The sequence below is a fragment of the Stylophora pistillata genome, chromosome 2, assembly GCF_964205215.1.
Source record: "Stylophora pistillata chromosome 2, jaStyPist1.2, whole genome shotgun sequence".
Lineage (NCBI taxonomy): Eukaryota > Metazoa > Cnidaria > Anthozoa > Scleractinia > Pocilloporidae > Stylophora > Stylophora pistillata.
The window spans coordinates 45607378-45633625 of NC_142520.1; the positions used below are offsets into that span (position 1 = coordinate 45607378).

The 26248-nt window shown below is 36.7% G+C and overlaps 1 protein-coding gene across 1 annotated transcript; it reads left to right on the plus strand.

Annotated features, from left to right (window-relative positions):
* The first annotated feature begins 13682 nt into the window (after positions 1–13682).
* LOC148739830 (uncharacterized) lies at positions 13683–24417 on the plus strand. The gene is made up of 6 exons (XM_088749808.1): positions 13683–14392; positions 14740–14854; positions 15969–16040; positions 18648–18719; positions 22589–22660; positions 23814–24417. The coding sequence occupies exons 2-6, from the start codon at positions 14784–14786 to the stop codon at positions 23938–23940; spliced, it is 414 nt and encodes a 137-aa protein (XP_088605934.1). The 5' UTR covers positions 13683–14392; positions 14740–14783; the 3' UTR covers positions 23941–24417.
* The last annotated feature ends 1831 nt before the right edge of the window (positions 24418–26248 follow it).

Here is a 26248-nt window from a genome sequence, read left to right on the forward strand (position 1 = left end):
AGGATTCCCGTGAAGATCGAAGCTAGATATTCCACCTAAATCAGTGATAATTGCGGCAGCCATTCTCAAACTACAATATAGATCCTTCAATCAGTGGTTTTCCTCGTCGCCAGTTGTAGTATCCCCCCCGGATGGTTCGGATCTAACCAATAACACTCGGATTAAACCAACGCACATTAACTTAACAGTTTAATGGTGGACAACGTGTTCTAACAACAACTCTCGCACGCATGCGCCAATGGGTAATACACTACACTATGTAATTAAAACAACAACAGCAACAGCAAAATTGAAGATATTCTTTTTTCTGGAGACTTGCATGTTCTAGAGTGAGGCTTTGCAGGATTTCCTCAAGTGAAAGAAAAATACCCGCTTAAAATTTACTTCTATAAGCAACAAATTTGGGTGCAAAAAAATGTGCCTGAAGATAGGTACAGGAACCCATTTGTGGCCCCTGGTGTGTACTATTTTCACATTCTATTAATTTGAAATAAATTATTTGCAAACATAACTGATAATATGATTGACATGGTAGCTGTTAAATAAAACTCACTTTGGACCTAAGAGCCCCTTGCTATCTTAGATGACTTTCTCTCCCTCCTTTTTTTGTGTATAGTCTACAAATAAGTTCAAAAACCCTTTTTGGGTCACCATTCAGTTTTGTAGCTCCCTACAGTGAGTTTACAGAAGTAGTGCTCAGACTATTTTGCAATAGTATACACTTCTGTTCTTTTTATTTTGCAGAGAAAAAGGAAAATTGATCATCCCTCCTCACCCAGGGTAAGGAGCCCGCGGAATTCAGAATGTTATTCCTTGTGAGTAAATCTTGATTATATTTATGACCATGGAAGGCATAAGGTGGTCAATAAGGACAGAAAATCTCCTGAGCACGTGTGCAAGTCCTGATTTATGGCACAAGTGTTTTTCTGGAAGTTTTTTTATTGCACTTGGGCGAACGAAATTTTAAAACTTTTCAAAACGTGAATGGCCGTTAATCACCAAATGGAAAAGTAGTTTGTAGGATCATTTATTTATTATTATTTATCATATTTATCATTAAATTCACTTTTCAACTCTCTTTGGTACTTCTTTGGTACACATTAATTAGAAAACTTTTCATGGGTTGGAAAATGCTCATGTTTTCTTTGTTTCGGTAGTTTCATGAAACACTTGTGGAAGATCAACGAAGTTAGTGTTTTTCGGAATATTGTATAACTTAGCATTGTTTGTTTATCTGATTCTGAGCGAGTGCAATTCGTAAATTTCATATTGCAATCTATAACTTATTTTAGTTTGTCACTGACCAACCACGAACGGGATAATTATGTGTTCAGTATGTGGAAATAGCAAAAAAGGGAAAAAATTCTTATCTTCTCATTATAACATAGACAGAGAATGGTCAAGAAGCCTTATATTTTTGCTCTCTCGGCAAGATTTCCGCACAGCCCCATTGTTTATTACGCGTGCAGTTCTTGGATAAAAAGAAAGCAATGGCGGAAGCAGTTGATCGCGTTTGAGACATAGACCTTGTTTTAGCATAGTATGTGTTAAATTATACCGAAATCTACACGCTAATCATGATACTATTATCATATTACAGTACGTTATTGAATTAACAGAAAATACTAACATTTTCCTATTTTTGTTTTATTCACACATAGCCAACTCTGTACTGATTTTTACAACCGAGCTCATGTCTATTAAGAGGAAGTCGCTGTTCGATCCAAAGTTACTTCTGCAAATAGGATTTTGGCCGGTCCTGGCTGGAATGATTTTGTACTATCTGTATAGAAAGGCATCTAAGGAATCTGGCAAGCCTGAAACAAAGTCGAGCAAGAAAAATAAAAAGAAATGATAAAACTGTAAACTGTTCAATAGTATATGGCGTTACAGTGAAGCCCCTTATTCAGCTGCAGATGGCTATAGCACGGTTCTACTTCCCCTCCTTTCCGCAACTTTTCATGCGCAACGCTTGAAGCTCGTGGATCACTCCTGGAGTAATCGGCGCGGACACTAGAACGTAACTCGATTAACTCGATCGGTGATTGAAAAGAGAAAAGGTGACAAGGAATCCCATAAGTTAGGGCTGTAATTAAGGCCAGATCCTCCATAAGCTGAGCAATTTTTTGGCGAGTAGATATGAGTTTATATTAAAGTTCATATATAAAGCGCGCTGTCATTGGTTGGAAGGGCGTGCTCTATTAGAGTTTATAGTTTTGCATCCTTGACCTACATCATAAATAGATATTTAACTACCGCTATTTTTCCTTATGATTGGAAGGTAGCCAGAGTCACTCCTATTTACAAGGATGATATCAAAGTAATCCAAATAATTATAGACCTCTATCTGTCTTGCCGATTGTCAGTAAACTTATTGAGAGAGTAGTCTTCACCCAGTCAGTGTATGATTTTTTAATGAGGCATGATTTACTTACCGATGCTCAGTCGGGATTTCGACCTTGTCATTCCACCTTGACTGACCTTCTAGATAAAACCAATGATTGGTTTTCTAATATGGACAATGGCTTACTAAATGGAGATCTTTTTCTCGATCTCAAAAAAGCTTTCGATACTGTTGATCATGAAATACCACAGTAACTTAAATAGCTCAATTTCTATAGGGTTGACTCCATAAGCTTAAAACGGTTTCAATCATATCTAACTGATCGCAACCAAAGAACTTACGTTAATGGTTCTCTTTCTGATTATGGCTCCACTGTGTGTGGTGTCCCTCAACGTTCCATCCTGGGACCTATATTATTCTTGATTTATACAAATTCCCGCGAGTGGTCTATCCTCAACAACAAGACTGTATGCTGATGTTACTTGTCTTACCCTTACTGCTCATGATCCTACTGATCTACAAATAAAGCTGAACAGTGATCTAAACAACAATCCAGTCTTGGCTCCAAGCATATAAACTTAGTCTTAATGTGAAGAAAACTAAATATTCCATTATTGCTACTCAATAGAAGATCACACATCTAGATCATCAACCTGATGTAAGAATAAAGGATATGGATAGAGTCAGAACGTACAGATACCTAGCGTCGAAATTGATGATACTTTAACGTGGCACTCTCAAATTGATCAGATTGTTAAAAAAAAGTATCAGCTGGCCTGGCAATTCTAAAGCGGGCCGCAGTACCGCGTGACACCTTAATTAACATGTGTAATGCGCTGGTTGTTCCTTTTTTCCACTATTGTAGCCCAGTATGGGGTTGTATCGGAAAATGCCAATCTGAGAGACTCCAGAAGCTACAAAATAGGGCTGCTCGTATAATAACCAATCCTGATTATATGACGCCATCTTCTTGTTTATTACATGACCTTGGCAGGGATAGACTTGAAGAAAGGCGAACTAAACAGCTAGCGGTTGCTATGTATAAGGTGGTCAATGCTCACTTTCCACTTCGCCTTCATAATCTTTTTCAAACAATATCGCAAGTCCATACCTATAAATTTGAGGGATAATTTGGATATATCAACAAAGTTGAAATGGTAAATTGGCCACCATAACGATTACAAAAGCTGACGTTTCAAGCGTTAGCCCTTTCGGGCTCATTTGCTCCGACGAAGGGCTAACGCTCGAAATGTCAGCGTTTGTAATCGTTACGGTGGCCAATTTACCAATTCAACTTTGAGATAGAATAAATATATGAAGTTCATATATTTTGAACTGCGGTATTAAATACGAATGATGCACGATCCTCGCAGTAGATAGCGCTATTTATGCAATAGCAAAAATCAGACCTGAAAAAAATCAGGCCTGTACGGGACTCGAACCACTGACCTCTGCGATACTAGTGCAGCGCTCTACCAATTGAGCTAACAAGCCAACTGGGAGCAAGCCGTTAAGTTGGTTCGTAATAAACCCGTGAAAGTGATAAATGAGATAGAATAAATATATGAAGTTCATATATTTTGAACTGCGGTATTAAATACGTATGATGCACGATCCTCGCAGTAGATAGCGCTATTTATGCAATAGCGAAAATCAGACCTGAAAAAACTGAAAAAACAGTGAACAGTGAACAGTAAACAGTAAACAATACGGTTGCGAATTATTGACATTATTGAATTATTGACATTTGTGACAGGCTGTACGCATGAATAAATATTTGATCGATCTACATTTAGCGGGTTTTCAACTGGCGCATGGAACAAAATTTAGTGGTGAAAAATAAAGACAATAGAGTGCTTACGTCTCGGAAATATCGGTCTGATAGTTGCCCCTTGAAAATTTGATGTTCTTAAAACTAGCATATTTGCCCTCGATGCTTCGCTTCTCGGGCAAATATATGTTTTACGAACATCAAATTTCCGCGGGGAAACCATTTGCCGATAGTTCCTAGACAGAAACACTCTATTGTTGAAAGAGAACGTGGAGTTAAAGCTGTGGAGCTATCTGGCAGTTTATAACATGGCGGACCAAATCCCAAATTTTTCTCCTGGGTTTTTATTCGACCCAGATGTCCTTTACGACCTAGAAGACGAAGAGAAAACGAGCTATTAGCGTCCATCGATTTAGAGGCTACTGTCAATAATAGTGCGACCTACCCGTTAGTTAGTTATGAAAACAATGAGCGAGGCGGCAACTCAACAAGTAAAGATTTGAAAACATGTCAAGTACCGCAATAGACGACATATTACAAGAGCAAAAGCGAAGAAAACCAAACAATCCGTCAAATGGGCTATCCGAGTTTTCGAAGGTGAGTTCTTTTACATATGATGCACGATCCTCGCAGTAGATAGCGCTATTTATGCGATAGCGAAAAACAGACCTGAAAAAAATCAGGCCTGTACGGGATTCGAACCACTGACCTCTGCGATACTAGTGCAGCGCTCTACCAATTGAGCTAACAAGCCAACTGTGAGCAGGCCGTTAAGTTGGTTCGTAATAAACCCGTGAAAGTGATAAATCAGATACAATGAAATATATGAAGTTCATATATTTTGAACTGCGGTATTAGATACATATGATGCACGATCCTCGCAGTAGATAGCGCTCTTTAAGCAATAGCGAAAATCAGACCTGATTTATCACTTTCACGGGCTTATTACGAATCAACTTAACGGCCTGCGAAGATGGATCGATACATCCCAACAGTTAATCACTTTCCACAGCCAGATTAGAACGAAAGATCTCAACAATGGGTCCTCGCCCTCTTCCAACAACGTCCGATAACCTTACATCGACGTCTCCATTCAATTCCTTCTGCTAACGCACGTAGTCATCTCCTTTATCTCTAGAAATAATTCATTTTCTAGACATCTCGAGGGTCAAAATCCCTTTTACGACGAAGATCGATTGAACACTATTCATCAATTTCCCAGGAGCAATCACGCGTTACCCGTACGTCATAAGACTCACGCAATACGATCACGCCATTCGAACGTGACCGTCCCAGATTAAGATCTTTCAACTCCGCTATTTCGCGACACGGAGCCGGTAGCGAGAATCTTTTTTCGTTATAAATATATTTTTTCCTTTGGATATTAAGGATAAGGCAGCTCCCTCTCATATTTCTTAAGGTATCTATCTTTATTTTCTTCCTATAAATAATAACACACCTCCCCTCTTAATTCTAATTCCCGCTTCGTGACACTTCCGTTCAGTGTACACACACTTGAAATTATTATTTTTGTTTTTTGTTTTTATTCATTTAATTATTTTTCTTTTAATATACACAGGTATTCTCTTCTGTATTAGCACCGCATTCTTTGTTTCTCTACATGAGCATTACATTCTCCTCCGTAATATCTCCGAAATTTTTTTTAATTTTGTTTACATAAGTTTTCTCTTCTATTAAATCTGAAATTTTTCTTTATTTAGTATACGTATTTACCTCCCTCTATATTATCAAAACTGTATATATATCTATATATATATATATATATATATATATATATATTTTTTTTTTTTTTCCTTTGGAATAGGTTCCAATCACTTTCTAATTTCTCACTATATTTGTGTAGTTTTTCTTGCTTTCTTCAACAAGGACTCGGCACGAGGATGTCAGGCATTAACCTGGTACCAGTTTAGAAACATCCTCGCTCGGTTGTGCTTTGCCCTGACGATTCACAACCATAAGGAGCCTTGGTGACGATGCATCCTTCTCTCCTCACCCGGCCGGTTTAATTTCCATTTCTCTCCATCTTTAAACAGCTTTTATACACACTTCACATTTTCTTTCACCACTCCTCGATCAACACTGCTCCTCTTCTACGTATATCCTTCCCATTCCTACAGTCTCCTGTCCATACAAAAAGTTGTAAAAGGAGAATACTTCATTTTTATCTATAATCCTTTTTTCCTATCCTATTCAATAACCCCGTTTCCCTTCATACAGTCAAAAACAGAGACCCCATTCCACAAACCCTAAGCAAACCCTTACCTATGACTAACCTTTACCCCACCAGAACCCTACCCCTAACCCAACCCTAATCTAGCACTTACCCTAACCCTAAACCTAATCTAACCCTAACCCTAACCCTAACCCTAACCCTAACTAACACTAACCCTAACCCTAATATAACTCTAACCCTAACTATAACCAAAACTCTAATATAAAATTAGCAATTTAACCCTAAACCCTAAATGCTTCGCCCCCTCTTTCTAATAGTTACTCTTATATAATATTTTAACTTAACTTTATTTTATTTTATTTTGATTTTATTTACTGATTTATTTATTTATTAATTTTTTTTTATTTTAATAATATATAACATATATTTTTTTACAATTTTAAATTGAGTTTAGGAGCGTGCTGTTGTTACAGAAGTCGCTCCCTCAATTTTAACAGCTAACTTTTATGTTCATTTTACACACTCATTCCCACCCTTGCATACGCTTGGTTCCTTTTTTTACCCACTGATCACGAGTTTGCTCATCGGTGGAGTGGGAACCCATTTTCATGGGATCCCATACATCAACACCAAGGGAAGCCACAAAGGTTTCTAGTGAAACTACTGATAATATATTTAATACTATACAAACAATGACCCATGACGGGGCTACTAGTTAAGAACCATTCAGGGGGTAAAAACGCTCCCCCGCCGGTAATAAACCAATTTATGACCATTCGTAGGCTGTGAAAAATAGCAGAAAGAAATGATGGAGCGTAGGATGGAAAACTCCGATTTCAGACTTGTAAATGCTGTCTGTACATCGCATTTCGTTTCTATAAGAACCTCACTGCCAGCAAATAACATATTTATTTTCTACTGACAAGTCGTTTTCAATACAGACTCATTCAACCACGGAAGTCAAGTTTTGGTTTTTGAGTGACATTTGATGTAACATGGAGTGACATCAGTAGTTTTAAACTCCAGACGCAACAATGAAATAAATAAATAGATAAAATAAGTTATATTTCATAAAAACGGCAAAAAATATGTATGTTTCAGACAATTTAGCATAATTTGAATTCTCAAGTCAAATACGATAATGAAAATGATAAGCAGTTATGAAAAAAGAAAATAAACTAAAAAATGAAGAAAACTAAACAAAGATTTAATTTCATTATTTAAGATGGACGCGTGGCTTGAACAAATGGAACGAAATACGTGATGAAAAATTTTGTCTTTTAGCTTTGTATTTATTCAAAACAACAATTAACACCAGCTGTAAAAATCTTTACCTCTGCATAGATTAATTCTCTTCTGCTTATGCGGATAAATGCGATCAGTTTATAACAGAGTAAAAGGAAAATCAACATTCAGGTACTCAAGATAAGAGCTTTGTTACTTTCAGTTATTTTCCTCTGTATTAGTTTAATTCAATTCCCTCTCGCTCCCTATACTTCAGAAAAATTAGATTTGAAAGCAATAGGCATTATTATGAATGATGACAAATATTCTTCTTTGGATGCACAGATGTGGATGCTTTTGATAAATTTATCACAATATTTATTCCGAACTATTCTATCTCCCGCAGTTATTCTGTAATTCAACTGCATGGTTTGCATTTTTTTTCTTTGGTGTTTGTGATTCTCGTGTTATTCCTATGATGCATATTACGCAATTTCTGCGAAAAAGAGACACGGAATAACTGAAACATGAATAATTTCTTTCATCACTTTTTATTATTTCTGAAAATTAAATTTTTCCTCACCAGAGCCGGTATATTTTCAGCAATAAAAATAGTAAAAGTTAAGGATAATGATCGACATAAAAAAGGGTCCGCAGAATTCTTCGACATATAAGAATGTGTGTTTTGTGATGATACTTTACAATGGAAATGCAAATTTTACCGAAAAGGAAACATGTTTCTAGTGCGTTTTTCCAAGTTTGACGTAAATTTGAAAGTCAAATGAAAGAATATTAGACATGAAGCAGTAAGTTTGTAAATGATAAAACAATGATATTCTGAGAGTAACGGACATACAGTTATTAAAAATAAAAGTTTACCATTCATTAAGAAATTGTAAAACAACAGACGAAGAAGAAATTAAAGCAGTCTATCTGTGGGAAAAAAGATATTCCAAGTCTATTATTATTTTTACCTGAATATATAGATAGCGCATAATGCATACAAATCTTTTTTTCTTCGGTAATTTCTTTGATGACATGCCATCTAACAATTATTGCAAAGCGCAATTTCTCCTTCTATCTTCAATATGTGTAGAAACTAAAGCTGATTGGCTTTGAGAATAACGAGACTGATTAGACCTCAAAATTGCAACTAACATTTCTTCTGCTTTTCTACATCTAAAAATTATAAAGTACTTTCAATAGTTTCTTGCGACGTTCGCACCATAAACGATATAACAAGATGACTTATGCATTTCAAAATTATAGGGAAGAGATCGAAACATCTGTCCTTTAAAGAGCAATGGCCGTTCTGTTGCCAATAAGAACAAGTAGGGACGGTTTAGGAATTATGGATGAATTTTGAAATTGATGAATAACATAATCATTTTATTACGAGCTCTTTTTATCTAAAGGCGGCGAGCTTTCCTTCTTTTACTGCTGGATATCTACACTATCAGTACATATGTCGATCCTCTTTATGTACGTATGCTCCGTGTTCTGCTTCAACATAGCTTCTAACATATTTTTCCACAGCAAAGTATGTTTAATCAAGTTGATTCCTTTCAGTATCTGTGACTTATGCTCTAGATGTGCATTTCACGCCTAGCTAGCTGTCAAAACAAGGACAACACAAAATGAGTGAAAATTGAATAAACTCATGATAAAACTTTATCTAATTCATCAAAATCTCATTTCCCCCCACTAACATCGCTATATTGTCAAGAACAATGGTGTTGAGAGGTTTGGAAAACGATGAACTTGATCGAATAAAAAAGTCAAATAATACTTACGTCAGAGAACAAAACAAGAAGCAGGCAGCTTGTAAGAGATAAGAAAAAAATAACAGCTGATTGGTGGATAAAAGGATAACTAATCTACAACGCAAGGATTTCAATTTATGTCTTTCAAAATTCTAAAGATATCATAAATTCTTTTTTTGCGTCGGAGGATAGAAAACTGTGCAGGCGGAATGAGAGGCAGTTTGTTGATAAGAAAGAGAATTCATACCATGTTGTCCATTCTTTTCGCTTCATAAGAAAAATACAGGATACGAATATAATATTTCAATTTGCGCAACTGTTGAGATTTTGTTCAGCGTTTCAAAAAAAATAAAAAAGTACCGTTATATTTGTTTAGAGGTTGTAAAGTACCAAACAAGGTATGGAATGTGGAGAGTTCTCCTTTTCGCAGGCTTTGCTTTCGCCTGATATGAGGAATATAATATGCTTTTGTCTGATATGAGGAATATAATATGCTTTTGTCTGATGTGAGGAATATAATATGCTTTCGCCTGATGCGAGGAATATAATATGCTTTCGCCTGATATGAGGAATATAATATGCTTATGGAAGTTTATCTCAATGCATTTGAATCAAAAAATATTTGTTATCGATTGCCATGAATTAACAATTATTTTTTTAACGGTTCATTTCGTAACTGAATTCTAACTTAATAGCTCAGTGATTACATTAATTTTGTTTTCTTACCTCGGTACGTTGTTAAGTGGTCTTTTAGTGAGCACTGAGAGAATTGTGCATATTGATGGATTAAAAAATGTACTGTAAACCTGACAGATTAAGCTGTACCCATGAAGATACTTTGAATGGCCTCTAATCATTTTTTGAGATACTTTGGCTGAGAAAGTAAAAAAAGGAACGATTTATCGTTCCTTTTTTCACTTTCTCAGGATATAAATGAAAAAAGACAAAAATTGCGAAAAAAAAGCAAAACAAAACAGAGAGGAACTACCTCTTGAACCCTGTTTTTCCTTTCTTAATCAAAATGAAAAGTAAACAATGATTTTCATTCGAAATTTAAAAAGAAATAGCCGACTTCACGTAGATGAAGTTTGTATGAAATTGCTCTCTTAATAGGTAAGAAGAGCATTCAAATTAATTCGCAAATGGCTTCCTCACTCCACACGTTAAAACAACGCAAAAAAAGCTGTTCTTTGAATATTTTCTTTTCATTTCGTTTTCCTCCTTTCGATTCTTAATCGGACATAAAATCCTCTTCTGATACTCTTTCGCGCTGCTATTTACTGACACATATATATCGAATTTTTTCTCTGTTATCACAAAATATTGAAAGCTTAAAAAGAATACAGGATCCGAATTCAAGTTATATTTAAATTCTTAATACAGAAAAGTCATCTGTCAGTCATGAGGACTGTAATTAAAAATAAGTAATTTATCGTTGAAAGTTTCTCTCAATGTTTGCATTTCAATCCGCTATGGGGTGATTAATTTTTAAATTCAAATGTCCAAGCTGTTGTTTTAGTTGTTAATAGATGACATCGGGCTGCTTTTGGATAAGCAAATACGTTATCCCAATATTAGTTTTTTCCTCAGTTATTCTTGTATAAGTCTTGTATTTTAACGTTACCGACATTCCTTTTTCAACGAAAGAAAGGGTTAACTCGCTCAACAATATCAACACTTCATCAAGGAAAAAGATATCGAGAAAATCTGGATATATCAACAAAGTTGAAATGGTAAATTGGCCACCGTAACGATTACAAAAGCTGACGTTTCGAGCGTTAGCCCTTCGTCGGAGCTCCGACGATAAGTAGCCCACCTTTACATAACGATGAGTATCCAACATATCACTACTGCTTTAACTGTTAACTATAAGACACTTAAGCTGGTGTTAATAAAGAAGATCGTGAACGTGGGGAGTCAATCGATCACAACGTCTCTGAAATTAACGATGAAACGGTCACAACTTTCCATAAATCCAGAGCAAATAATTCTGATGTTTTGATAAATAAAAGAAACCCAAAGTCCTAATCATAGGTCTCGACGAGACGGGTACCCACTGCTTTAGGAATGATGGAGACAAATTTACTAACAATTTTGAAAGGTGTACTTGGATAGAACTCTTGAACGAGCTCTAAACGGCACAGTCTAAAACCTTTCAGCCTTGTATTCGACTGTCTAGCTCAAAGCGCGATTCATGTACAAGGATTCGTGAAATGGTCACGAAACTGAATATTTGCCTAGTTTTCATGTTGCGTTAGCGATATTTTCCGAGGCAAAACGCTAAAATTTTTTTTTGGGAGCAACCTTCCCCTCCACCCCCCCCCCCCCCCTCCATTCCCTGCTTCACGGCCTATGATAATAATAATAATTTAATAATTTATTGATTTAAAGTACGCTTTTTAACATACCAGGTGATAAAAAGCGTATAATATATAACTTGTAATTATACTAAATTTCAAATTTGCGTTTACAACACCAACAACTGACTTTTACTGAGAGGATATACACATGTTTAAAATCAAGGAAAATTAAGCATATCAACTTTATTTCTTTAGCAAACACCATTAGGACGGTATCTTCGATGGCCAAGTGGAGTTTCATTCTTGTTTTCTGTAAGCAATTCAGATGTTTACAGTCATTGCCTAACGTTTTAAGCGATTTGAAATAATTTTTTTCTAATGGAGGGAGAGAGGAGGCTCTATGGGTAGGGTGGGCGGTGAGGAAGGGAATGGAGATAATAAACGGGAAATAAATGGGATATCCGTCGAAGGAGGGCAATGAAGAGTTAAAGGATGTACGAAGATAGCATCTGCTGAAAGATGAGTTAGAGACTATAACCTCTTGAAGATAAGTGTGTAATACAACTGAAACTAGGCTTGTGAAATGGGGTGCATTACTTCTAAGAAGATGTCCAAGACGACCTCAGTGTCTGATCTGAAGTCTAAATAAGGATCTGCTGTATGGTTTGTTGACGCCTTCATTTTTGTGAGATTAAATTCAAGTGAAATAAAATTCATTAAAATTCAACAAAATCATCTCAATGAAATATACTTACACGTAAAAGTCAGTAATAAACCAATTCTTAATTATCTTGCATACACCTTTTTCAAAAGGAAACTACATGTACGATCTTAATTCTAAATCGATGGCAAGTTTTTCAGTCGGAACCGGAGACTCTTTTACAATGGCTACACCTTAAGCCTGGTGAGCCCCAGCCCTGATGTCTATCGCGTTATTGAGCAAGATACTTTACAAAGCGTCTGAGCTTATGTTTTCCTTTTCCTTTTCTTTTTATTACAATTAACTGTGAATGCTGCGGAGGAATGTTTGGGTTTGTTAAAATCAATTTACCTTTAATTTTTTGGAATTGTCATTTGTTTTGTCCCAGCTCAAGCAAAGGTTGATCTTTGAGTACTGCTTTTCTCTCTCTCTCCTATGCGGAGTATAAAATAAAGTAAATTGTATTTGTAATTAAGTTTTTTTCGAATACTCTAACATCTAATAGATTGAGTCATTTTGCTCGCAAAACGGAACTTGGCTTATATGCAAGCGCTTGTTTTGTGTAATGACGCATTCTTCAATTCCCTTGGTCTTTATACACCATTTAGAGTTTCTTTACGATAACCATTGGATGTTTTTGTTATAACCAAACTAATTGGCTAAATGCAGTTATTGCAGGTTTGTTGGAGAATTCTAGACAAGCACGAGAGTGGGAAAAAGTCCAAGAGTTTTCTGAAGAACAAGTTCTCTCAGTTCCACAAGGACATTATGTGGAACTTAACTTTACCATGCGCAGCTGGAGTCCGGGACGATGTCTAAGGGGCTCTTATCTTGAGATTCGTGACGGCAGTGATCAGTCAGCCAATCTTCTTGGTGTCTTCTGTGGCAATTTCAGAACTGGAGTAGTGCGATCTAGTGGACGATACATGCGGTTGAACTTTATCGAGAATTTATCCGATAATTTCGCTGCATTCTATACTGGCAGATTACACAATGAAACAGGCATGGATTTCCCTTCAATATAGATACGTTTATATATATATATATATATATACATATATTTATTACACGACTCGGGCAGTCAGAGGGCCAATAACTAAAATCAACCAATCAAAATGCTTTATTGCCGGTCCAATATTCTCTAAGTATTGGACCGGGCACTGTCCCGAGTGGTCCCGAATGATACCACATTTGTGTCCCTTTGAACTTCAGTCGTATAATAAATCTTTTATCAACCAAGCTTGCTCGGGACCATACTGGAAGAATAACGACCCTCGGTCTTTATTGTACGGACCTCGCTACGCTCGGTCCGTACTGTCAAGACCTCGGGCCGATATTCTCCCAGTACGGCCCTCGCGCTTGGTTAATAAGATATATGTATTATTGAACGTTATTTTGCCTTCAATACGTTCAGGCCTTTTTTTTTATCATAGAAGTAATTACGCCACCAAGTTAAATAGCTTTAAGTCCGAGATGCAGACGGACAGGCAGAGACACAAGAAGACGGAGAAGGGGATATGGAATATTGGATTGTGATTGGATAATATTTTGTCCGGATTAAGATCATATTTCCGTATAATATCTGAGTAATAGCGATTATTACCGACGGTTAAATGGCTTCAAATCGGAAATACAGACTGACAGACAAAAGGACATATAGAGGTCTTACGTTAATACGGTTTGTATAACGCATCATGAATCGTGTCAGGATTAAATGTAGAACGACATTTATTTTGATGTGCAAGTAAAATTGTTTCTCCTCCCATAATGTGTCTAAGGTTAAGTTGTTCTGTATACCACAATTATTCTAACGATTTTTTTTATTTTTCCTCTGAAACCCAATATAGTCAATCCAACCCTGGAACAGGCACCAAAGACGCAATTTGTATTTTTGAACAGAACTTCTAACCTATGGTGCCCAGTGAAAGGTGCGCCGGCTCCATACATTGTATGGAGAGAAGATGGTTTCGCTGTTCAAAAAAGTACCAGCATAACATTTAAACTTAAAATAACGTCGGAAAACAACGTAAATTACAGCTGCGAGGTACAAAGCGATGGAGAGATATTTAGAAGGAACATCAGCCTCAGAGTTGAAGGTGAGCTCTCATTGCTTCGTAGAACTATATCATTACTTTTCATAACCGGATCGTGTAAACCTCCGTGAGGTTTTTATCCACTCAATTCTAACCACGCAAAAAAGTTCGTGTTTCTGATCAAAGTTCTGATCTATAATTCACTTTTTTAACCATGCTCGTTCCGTATGGGTAAATTACACTGTTACACTGAAGTGTTCGAGCGTAACTTTAGTAACTGCGATTTTACCTATATGTTTATTTTAAATGAAGTGTTCTTCGTTTCCAAAACAAGTGACTAAATCCTTTCAAATTTGAAGCCTTTGATGTGCCAATCAAATCATCTCTACATGTTTTTTATCTTATTTTAGAGTGCCCAGACCCGTGCGAATGTGACGTCTTTCAGCAAACTTTCATGGGTGTGGATTGTAGCGGAAAACAACTGAATTCAGTTCCATGGAAATTTCCACTTGCCATGGCAAAATTGTGAGTACGATTTAAAAGTTATCAACACCAAGAAATGATTGATCTCGGGACTACTTCCCCACAAAAAGCCTTTTTCCAAATGGAATCCCTTTCATGCTATTGTAGGCCTCAAGTCAATCAAGATGACCCCTGGATAATATATGATTTACGATTAAGAACAGTCGATTCGTGGGGATTATTGATATGCAGGATGTTTCACACAGGATTCTTCTAAGATCTACTAGAGCGGGTGTGATCTTGAAAAAATTTCAGAGGGGCTGGCTCAAAAATAGGGCTTACATGTGGTATTTAGTCACTTGACTTGATCCTCTCCAAGAACTAGTAACACGCTTGTCCTAAGAAACAGTGCAGATCTAACTGTTAGCGTGTAGTATAATAACAAAACAGAGAATGAAGGATTTTCATGCGTGGGTCAAAGAAAGAGTGCAAAAAGCTGTTAAACCTCGCTAACTAGGAATCTAAAATTTACTTAAGTTCTAACTCTCAATTTGAACTGAGCAAAGGTTGTAACACACTAATTTGAAAACGTCTATATTGTCTGTATTACGTCTATATTACTTCACTAAGATAAAAGTGACAAACATCAGCTCTTCTAGTCTAGTCAAGTTTCTCTGCCGACGCTGCTTTTTAAAATTTCATTAGTTTAATAATTGACTAGTAATTGATGTAACTATCTTGAGGCCTGGGATACACAGCATTCTTTGTGTGAAGACGACTGACAAGGAATATGTTCGTCGATCAGCTAAATTTGAACTGTAATACAATTATTCAATAGCAAAGGAAGTAAAGGAAAGCCATTCATGAGAAGCACTACATAAGTCAATAGCTAGTGCTGCTCTTACCATATGTATCAGAAAGTGGAAAAAGATCTGGAGGTAATGGCTAAAGAGAGTAACCTATGATCCAAGACACGGTCAAACACCACGTGCTCGTCATCAAAATCATGCTTTTTCCAGCCGTTAATCTTCCTTTAGTACCTAAGTGCAGTACAGGCTAGGAACAAGACACTTTACATTAAGGTTTCATGGACGTTTTGACAATGACTTAATGGTTATCGATTAGCTGTTTTCTGCTTTCTCATGTAATTTACACGTTTCTAACAATTCCTTAATAGGTTCTTAACCAACAACAATCTGAGGGACTTGCCCCAAGGCATCTTCAGTAACTATACCCAGCTGAAATTTCTGTAAGCCGAGACTCTTTTTTTATCGATCTGCTTGTTAACGACAAAATCCGTAGTCGCCACTTTTGTTATGATTTTTGATAGAAATGTGGGTAGCAGTGAACTAAAGGACTCCTCTTCAAGAAATCTACGATAGCAATGCCGAGCCTTTTAGCTCCCAAAGATCATGATTAGCTCCCCCTAACCTTTACATGAACACCTTAAATATGCCTGAATGGATTACTTCAGTCACTGTCCGTGACATTGACTGATGTGTGATCGTGTAGTGTGATCATCCGGGTGAGGAAAGTCCTAACGCACCCTGGCGTATCTTTTTGCCTTTAATATTTGTACCGTTGCGAATGAACCCACTGTTTAAAATCTTAGACCAAACTATACAGAGATTGTGTGCAAGTATTCCAAACATTTTCCTTTAGCAACTTTCTTGATAACTTACCCTCTCTCCTTCCCTTCAATCAGTATGGCCTTTCCTATAATGAGGACCGTGCACAAAATGACGATGTGATTATAGCTGCATGGTAATCCTACTTTGTCTACGACGGGCCTTTTTTTTATAGATCGAAAAGAAAACGTATATTCTTAAAAAATGTTAATTTGTTAGCCGGTATACTTTATATCCTCACATCAGAACATGAGAGAAAGTGCAATGATTTGAGCATACAAATTTCTTGAACTGAGTTCACGAAAACAATGTTGTTAACACCACTTTGAATTATTTCTGGTAGTTTTGTACAAACAACCAGCAGAGGAAATTACCATCGGAAATTTTTTATAACAATACTCAGCTGACTGACTTGTAAATTTTGGAAGCCGCTACCCATTAAGTAAACGTCATTAAATTCATCCCACCTCAGCGATAATATCATCAGATCTGAGCAGCAATTTTACAGCGACTTTAAAATTTTCCACAGACCTTTTCTAGTTTCCTTGATTTGCCACCTTCTCAATCACTACAGTCCTAAATTTCGCATTTAAATGCTTTTCCATGAAGTTTCCTTGAAAAAAAAAAAGAATAATAAAAACTGACCGGTCTGTTGGAAAAGAAAACCCAGTGAAACAAAGAAAGGCTCATATATAATGGTAATTGAACTGAGTGGAGTGCAATTTAGGCTGAAATCATACGCGTGATTTCAAAATCGAACGAGCGCGCAGCGCGAGTTCAATTTGAAATCACAAGTATGATTTCAGACCAAAATTGCACTACACGAGGTTCAATTACCACTTTATTACATCCATTTTGAAATCGCCCAAATACAGGACTTGGTCAATTCAAATATTTTACTGATGCAGTACTGAGCCGGCTTTTAAATAAAAAGTGGAACCGGAAACGCGTTTACATCTTATTTTGTATGCAAAACAGAAAGACTTTGACATCATGCGTCAAAAACTCAGTACAGCGTAAAATTATGCGATTTAGAGGAAAAATGGTGCGATTTGGGAATAAATCGCACCAATTAGAGCCAATCAGATTACAGGGACCACCAGTGCTTTCAAAATGGATGTAATAAATACATATATCGGAGTTAACGACAAAAAACCGCTGGAGCAAGCTTTTGACATTATCAAACGTTGGAATGGCATATTGAGTTATTTTCCCCACACCGTTTTAACGAAAAAACGAAAATTTTTTCCTGAAATTGCAATACAAGGCACTGAAGGCGCTCTTCCAGGGCCCTTGTAATGCCATAACCACCCAGCGGTCCTCCGGATATCTGTCGGGAGCTGAGGTGCAAATATTTAATTTTTGGTTGTTTGCTTTTTTTTCTAAATGACGAGTTTTGCCAGCTGTTTGGGATTAGTCTAAGATATTTTGTTGTATTGAGAAAGGTCGTATGAGCAATCCGTATCTTACTAGCATTGAACAGGGCATTTTTAGTTGACAGATTTGCTTGGAGTAAACCCCAGCTCTCAGCTGATAATATATTTACAATTATCATATAAGTTTTTAAATAGTCGGGAATATAACGAGGATTTTTTCACGGTCGTGTGCTAGGGTGAAAACTAATTTCAAGTGCTATTACCATCTCTCACTGAGATGATTTTTCCCGAGAAACTAACTGACAGTTTTATTTCCCACACGACAATATTCTAGCCATAGATGAGTAAAGGTACATACTTTTCGATAGAATTTCACTTCTTTCGAAAAAGAGCCAAGGTCGCATTTGGTAATAATCATGGTTAGGAAAAAGCTATCCTGGAAAGTACAAACATTATAATAACAAAGTATTGCTCTTGTCTCACGATATGGTCACTAATGATGTGAATCATGACGTTACCACAGCATACTGCTTGTCTTCATCACGTTATAAGGTTGTCTGGTTTCTGCTCTTCTCATAAAGCAGGATGCTCCGCTGTGATGAACAAGCACAATTCTTTTTTAAACAAACATTATGTTAGTAAATCCAGGACGACACCGATTTCTTTGAGTTGATTGACCAATGGCTTACGGTGAATGTTTTAAACAATATCCACGAACGATAAGCAAAAATAATTTATGGAACTGACAGATGCGCCCGAAAATAGAAATTTCATGATTTTTTAGTATCCTTGGTTCTTTCCCAAAACATATTTAGCCACTTAAAAGTACTTAATTGATTCATTTGTTGACAGGCGCTTGGACCACAATCATTTGGAGTACTTGCCGAATGACATATTCAGTAACAATATCAACCTAGTACAGCTGTAAGTCAAACGTTAAAAGAAAATGTTTCTTAAATTTAATCATAATGGCATTGTAAGGGGGGGACAAGAAGGGATAACCAAGGAATATATGGGGTAGCTGTGTCAGTTAAAGTATTACAATGATTAGACAGTGAAAAAAGTGGCAAAATGTAACATTTTTGATATATCAGTCTTAGAAGATCTGGCATCCACCGATGCAAAAGGCTAAGCTTTTAATTTATCTAACAAGTAAGGGGAATGTAGTTAACAATTGTGCGGTAATTACCTACTTTAATAAAATCGGACCAATATTGAGATTTATTACGTAGCTCGCATATATATTAATCTATTCAAACACTTCTAACCCTAATTAATTTGCTGTCGTGCATCGAAGTGGAGAAAGGGAGCGACTTGAGAGGAAGCGGTGGCCATTAGAGGTTTACATATATATCTGTCTTCCTTGGGGAATAGATTTGCTTCATTTTGCGTTTGACTTTAAATTTTCTGCAGAGCATGCGTTCGTTAGTTACACAAAATAAAGGCAGTTTTGTTCACGATTAGATTTCCACAAAAAAGATCGTTTGAGGTAGAAATAATTTGTTGTTGATCTGAGTTTTCACGAACTCGATAAAGTATAGCGACTGCATGCCGAGCGGACCCACTTGGAATGAATTTCCTCAGAGTCCTGCTCGATATTATTTTAAATTGAACCGAAAGTTCATTTCTGAATAAGCTTTTGCCAGACAGTTCTTTGTCAGTCGACAGACTGTCCTCAAAAAAGAGGTATAATCATCCATAAGCTGACACGGAACACAAAAGGACCTTTTGGAATGCTTAGAAAATCGGTAGCTGGAAGAGACAAAGACACTATAACGGCCTGAGACAAGAAGTCGCAAAAATAAGGGCCGTACACTTGGACTATACCAACATACACTCGACTTCTGTTTTGATAAATTTAAAGCACATATACCGAGGTTTACTGTTGAATGAAATGATTTCTCCCACACATTTCAAGACCTTTCAACCGATGCAATTCAAACTGACATTGACGCCAAGCTCTTTCTGTGCTACAACAAGGGAACTGGATTCCAAGGGCCATAAAGATTCGAGACAAAAATGCTGGACTAAAATGTGGGGCTAGCTTAAGCTTTATTTTTAACTTAAGTTGGAATGTGACGTCATGATGTAGACAACACTGTCTATGTCCTGGACTGATTTTTGGGCTTAAAAAGGTGGATCGTATTTTCACGGCGCATGTTAAAGAAATCATATCTCAAAGAAATGAATTTATCTATGACCCACCCATACGGCCCCGCTCGCGCAATCCCATTGAAAACCATAGTGTAAGCTGACGTGTGAGAAAGCGTCTGATTGGGTTAGTGGAGTAGTTCAATTCGCAGATCTCGCACAGGCCACATACATGCTATGCCGCTTTCACATCAATGGCTTACTTCCTAGGAACACTGGCCGACATCCAGGTTCTACTAGGGCTACTGGAAAATGCAATATCTCAAGTACTTATTCCTGTGAGAACAGAGCACAGGTGTTATTAGTTAGATAGGGACATCCTTGAGATCTCAGTCCGCCTAGGAGGCCTGTGCCAGGGAAACCTAGGTCGGTAAGCAAGTCGGAAGTACGCTTCATTAGTCAAAGTCACAACGCCCCTCGTTAGGCATACAGATCGAAGGATTTCATAGGTTATGTGAAAATTACGACCAGTTCTCCCTTTAGCTTTATGTCGAGTAGAATTCTGACCATGGTGCGATTATTCCGCTCAAAACAAGAGAAGACATCCGTCGAAGACCTTTCTCATCTTGCCCATTCGCACTTTTCTTCACACCAACCTTCTGCAGTGGACTTAAAGAAGTTTAGGATACTAAAGGATTTGAGGAAGAACAAGGACATTGTAATACTGAAGCCTGACAAAGGAAATGTCTTAGTTGTCATGGACCCATAGTATCTTCAATAGATACCTACAATTACAATTTATCTAAGTTCCTTCGTAATCTTCTAGAGCCACATCTCCCGCGTGAATACAACGTCCGCGACACGTTTTCGTTTGTACATGAAATCAACCAGTTATCAACTTCAGGGAATTGCATGGTAACTTTCGATGTTGAGAATTTGTTCACTAGTATACTTCTTGATGAATGCATTGATCTGGCGATCAGATACATTTATCAAGGTAACCCTGGTCTTAAGATAAACGCCGCTGACCTAAAAACGCTTTTTACTTTCGCAACAGCTGAGACTGATTTCTTGTTTAAGGGTGTGTTTTATGATCAAATGGATGGGGTTGCCACGGGGTCCCCACTTGCTCCAGTGCTTGCAAACCTCTTTATGGGACATCATGAAAAAGCTGGCTAGATAACTATTCATTCTCTGAAGTTCTCTTCTACAGACCCTATGTTGATCACACCTTTTGTTTGTTCAATAGCGGGGAGAACGCGCTCCAGTTCTTTGATTATATCAACACCAGGCACCCTAGTATTCGTTTCACAATGGAAAGGGAAATTGATAAGAAAGTATCGTTTCTAGACATATTGTTAGACAACAGTCATACATCCATCGTCACTAGTGTATATCGCAAGTATATATAGTGTATATATATATATATATATAGTGTATATTTTTCCTAAAATGAGAAAGATCTTCATCAATCCCTAGATTTCAAATGAGTTTAAAACGTTTTAGGGCTTACTGCTGAAATACGCGTACGCGTAAACTCATCACGTCAGCGTACACATTTTAAAACTTTCCAGGATATTTTTTAATATTTTGTAGAGAGGTTGAGGGTCATATCTACCGAAGGTGACCCATTAACGGTTATATTTCTGATAAAGTAGACTTTGGGATACGTGCAGCTTGAAATCTACTGAGTGACCACACATAAATGAAAAATAACATGCAATACGTCCATTTCTAAGGTTTCTTTTTAAAAAGTTTATTTTTAAATTTGTAAGGGTTAGCAAGAAATTTCCAAAATTAGAAAGTTGTTCCAATTTGAGCTTGGGAGAATTTGATGCAGATGTTTTGGGGTTGTATGCCATCAGTTATAGGTTTGAAGAAAGTTATATGTGAGGAATAACATTTCAAATACTTTGAAATAGAATATAGCATCAGCTTCATTCAACACAATCGCTTCATTCCATTGTGGACAACTTCTTTTGACATTGTTTCTCACTAAGATAAAAATAATATTCCATTATCTTCTCTTGTCCTTACCCATCCACCGCTAAAGAGTTCAAAACCTTAGAGTAATTATTACTGACCATAAAGGAAGCAAGTTTTGCTTCATAACACCTGAGCAGAAGACTAACCTGCCGGTTCTCATTTGTTCATCTCTCTTGAAGTCCTAAACAAATTATTTTCAACAGCCTATCGATTTCATATTATGAATATATGTGTAAATATCAACCTGAACATAGCGTTTTAACTTGCACCTGCTCAATATATAATTTTTTTATAAAAATATAGACATTTTGTGTTATTATCTCGACGGGCCTACCCTTAGCCTTGGTCAGTAACCGACCCTCAACCTCCTCGACAATTGATGTCGTTATAATAATAGTAATCTTTATTGAAATGACTTTTTCATATAAAATATGGTTTACAAAAAGGATCCCCTATAATGAGGACTACACTACAAGACCGAATACAATTTTACCCTTTACATGTATTATTGGGCAGCCCATTAATCGTTTTCAAGCGTTAACATGGAACACCGAAAAAGAAAACATCGGAACATAAACGAAAGAAATTTGTTAGAGGGTATGTTTTAGGAACTTGTGTAGAATATGAACAACTAAAGAATATTCGAGAATAACAGTTTTCTTTACCCTATTTAGGAATACAGGGTCATTAACATCTTTCTTAATTATCTTTGGTAGGTGGTTGCAAAACAATCAGTTGAAGAAATTACCATCAGGCATTTTCAGTAACAACAACCGGCTGCTCTACTTGTAAGTTTGGAGCCTACCGCTTTCAAGTAAAGTACGCATCAAATCCATCCAGAGTAGGGAATATCAGCAGATCAGAGCAGCGATTTTTTAAGTATTTTCCATAGACGATTCAGTGAAATATCGCTGGATATCATGCTTGTTCCGGTGCCCTTATAGGATTGTAAATTGCGAAATGGAGATATTATAAAACATCTTCTTCGGTGGTTTTACATATAGTAGCTGCGGATTTTTAGCTTAGTGTCCTTCTTAGAACAAATTTTTGGCGCTTACTGTACGAATGGAAAAACATTTTGGTCCTTTGTTTCAATTTCCTATAACTTCAACTTCTGATAACTCGAACCTTTTTCAATTTTGCTTAAAGGTTCGAGTTATCGGAATTCGACTGTTGTAGGATTTTCAAAAAGCAAGAAAGGATAAAATGCAACCTCATATAGGCAAAGACGAAGTAGAGAACATCCATGCGCACTTAAAATAAACAACTATATGAAATAACCGCTCTGCGAGATGTCAGTGGATGATCAACCAAGTTTTAATGAAACCATTATCGTCCGAGACCTCGGATAGGCAAATGTAAGAAAATGCTGTAGAGAAAAATGGAAGCACTCAGTTTTGAGTCCAGAAATGTTCCGTTTACATTTTTATAGAGCTGTTCCATATGTCGCGATTTATTATTAACCCTACAAGTAAGATCCCTTGTAAGACAAAGTTCTGTGTTCGCGATAGTGGCATTCATGCTGGAGTCAATTTTAGTTGCAGTTACGGTTGGTCTTGAAGGGTATTAATGATGTTCATGTGAAACGTTATCAGCTTAGAGCTCAGATATTGCTGTGGATCTAAAGTAGTTGGAAATGGAATACTATTTGAGGCTGTTTTATTCTGCAGTGATCATAGGAAATTATCCTTTTCCTAGGCAGCCTTAAAACAAATTAGTCGTAATTAGTAAAAAGCGAATCAAGGAAATTCACGGGGATCCCTCATGAGAAGGAGGTATTTGGATAAATTATGGTTGGATGAAGAACGAAGAGCGATATTACGAAACGGATTTGATTGGTTCTTACTCAAAACACTTCTAACCACTAAATGAAAATGTGTTTGGATCGATATAGCAGCTGAATAATTGTTACTTACACTAACCACCGTCAATTGTTAACAGGTACTTGCATAACAACATGCTGGAGGACTTGCCAAAAGACATGTTCAATAAAAATATCAAACTAATAGAACTGCAAGTCAAATTGGACAGACTATTCTTCCCAGTTTTAATCCCACTGACTTTCTAAAATAAAGATATGAGGAGAAAAAAATACATCATTTCAAGGAGGTTGTAACAATAAGGCTTTACAATAATTAAACTTTCTCGCCAAAGTAACAAATTCATGCCGATTACTCTTTCATACATCAGTCTTAATAGACCCTTCAGCTCTCTATTAGGGTAAGCTAACATGTATTCATTTTACATGCAGGAGGAATACAGTTAACAATTTACCTTACTTAAATCAAATCAATCTCTAATAATTGAGATATAGTAATATATTTAAGCCTTTTCAACCTTAGCTCCTTTGGAGCATTCAGGTAAGAAAACAGGGTAGAGAAGGGGGATGGCCACTAGAGGCCTAAATTTTCGTTATCTCGTCGTCGCTTTTAAGTCTCGACTAAGTTGCAATAAACCCTGCAGCAGTAAAGGATTACGAAAGCCGAACAGAACTGAGGTTAAAGGGCATATTTTGATATGAAAATGTCTAGCCAAATCCAATTGTGTCTCTGACTCGCGGTTTTATAGTCTCAAAAGAGTAAAGCCATAATAGAAAGAACAGCCGATTATCACGAAAATTTAGGATGACTTGAAAATTTTCCCATGAAAATTCTTCGCGCTACCAAGCTTAGTTAGGAAATATGTTCGAGCAGCCACCAAACGACAAAACCTTTGCACAACCCTTCTTAATAAGCTTGAAGTTTTAAATTTGAACGGAATAAATGTTTCTGCAACTTTGTAACTCATGATTCGGGGCAAGAAATTGAGCTTAGGATATAATTTGAATATATCAACAAAGTTGAAACGGTAAGTTGGCCACCGTTACGATTATAAAAGCTGACGTTTCGAGCATTAGCCCTTCGTCGGAGCGTTAGCCATTCGCTCCAACGATGGGCTACGCTCGAAACGTCAGCTTTTACAATCATAACGATGGCCAGTTTACTATTTCAACTTTGTTCATATATTCAAATTATTTCGTTACCCCCACCGACGCAACCCCAAATAGTTTCTTTAGAAACTATCAGCCTTTATTCATTTGAGTGTAGGATAGTTAAACAAAGGCTATAACAGATCACCATCGTGAGGTTCCACGAAACAAAATTCTTGATACAACTTTTTCGCATGTCGTCGAGCTAGAATTCAAACACACTGTTCAATGGCTCTCTTAAATTTAATATTCCTTACACCCTTCAGCGTTTCTTGGATTTGAAGCTGCTGTATTTCATTTAATTATTTAGATTCCTCTGTGTAATATAAAAAATATTACATGTTGCTAAATTTATATTTCCTAAAAAAAGGGTATATATGTATGTATATATATATATACATGTACTCTATATATACATGTATATATATATACTATATATATACATGTATATATATATATATATATATATATATATGTACTCAAGTTACGCTCATATGGATTCTATAATACAGCCTGTTGTTAAAATGCATATGTGCGTAACTTGAGTAGTCCATTTGCTACTGTAATCGCTCCTTCATTGTCGAGCACTATCATGGATCTTACGTAGCCTAATTTCGTTTATATATATATATAAACAATTATTTAGGAAAATTAAAATTAAAACTTCACACTACAGATCTGTTTCGAAACGGTTAAAGGTCCTTTCTCGTCAGGTGGATTTCCACCTGACGAGAGAGGACTTTTAACCCTTTCGAAACAGATCTGTAGTGCGAAGTTTTAGTTTTTATTTTCCTAAATAATTGTTTACAAAGCTCCATGATTGTCAATGGTAACTGCCTTCAATCCTCAGTCGTTTATCAAGCCACCGTCACACGGAACGACAACAACACCTCTGAAACATACATCGGACTCACAGAAACCGACTTCAAAACAAGACACAGAAATCACACCGCATCATTCCGCCACGCCAAGCACAAAAACTCTACCGAACTTAGCAAACACATCTGGACACTCAAGAACGACAACATTGACTATTCTATCTCATGGCGCATCTTATCATCTAACTCTCCCTACAACAGCTCCAATAAAAGATGCAACCTCTGCCTAAAAGAAAAATTCCTGATAATTTACCGACCCGACCTCTCATCACTAAATAAGCGTAACGAACTCGTATCTTCATGCCGACACAGAAACAAAGCGTTGCTACGCAACAACTGAACTTTAAAGTTTTTAAGTTTACCGCGCATTATGCAAATTTTCCTAGTATATAAACGATAGTCACATGTATATTCTTTCATTAAACCCCTGAAGAGTGAAGCGATTCACGAAACAGGCTTGTCGGGAAATGTAGTTACGTCCTTTTTTCCTCTCGTAATATTTATATATATATATATATATAATAATAATT

What these genes read in the sequence shown, in the direction of transcription:
- LOC148739830 (XM_088749808.1), top strand. Translation starts at nt 14,784, where the DNA reads ATGGGTGTGGATTGTAGCGGAAAACAACTGAATTCAGTTCCATGGAAA. An exon ending in TATACCCAGCTGAAATTTCT is followed by an intron (nt 16,041 to 18,647) that starts GTAAGCCGAGAC and finishes ATTTGTTGACAG; the next exon opens with GCGCTTGGACCACAATCATT. An exon ending in AATATCAACCTAGTACAGCT is followed by an intron (nt 18,720 to 22,588) that starts GTAAGTCAAACG and finishes TATCTTTGGTAG; the next exon opens with GTGGTTGCAAAACAATCAGT.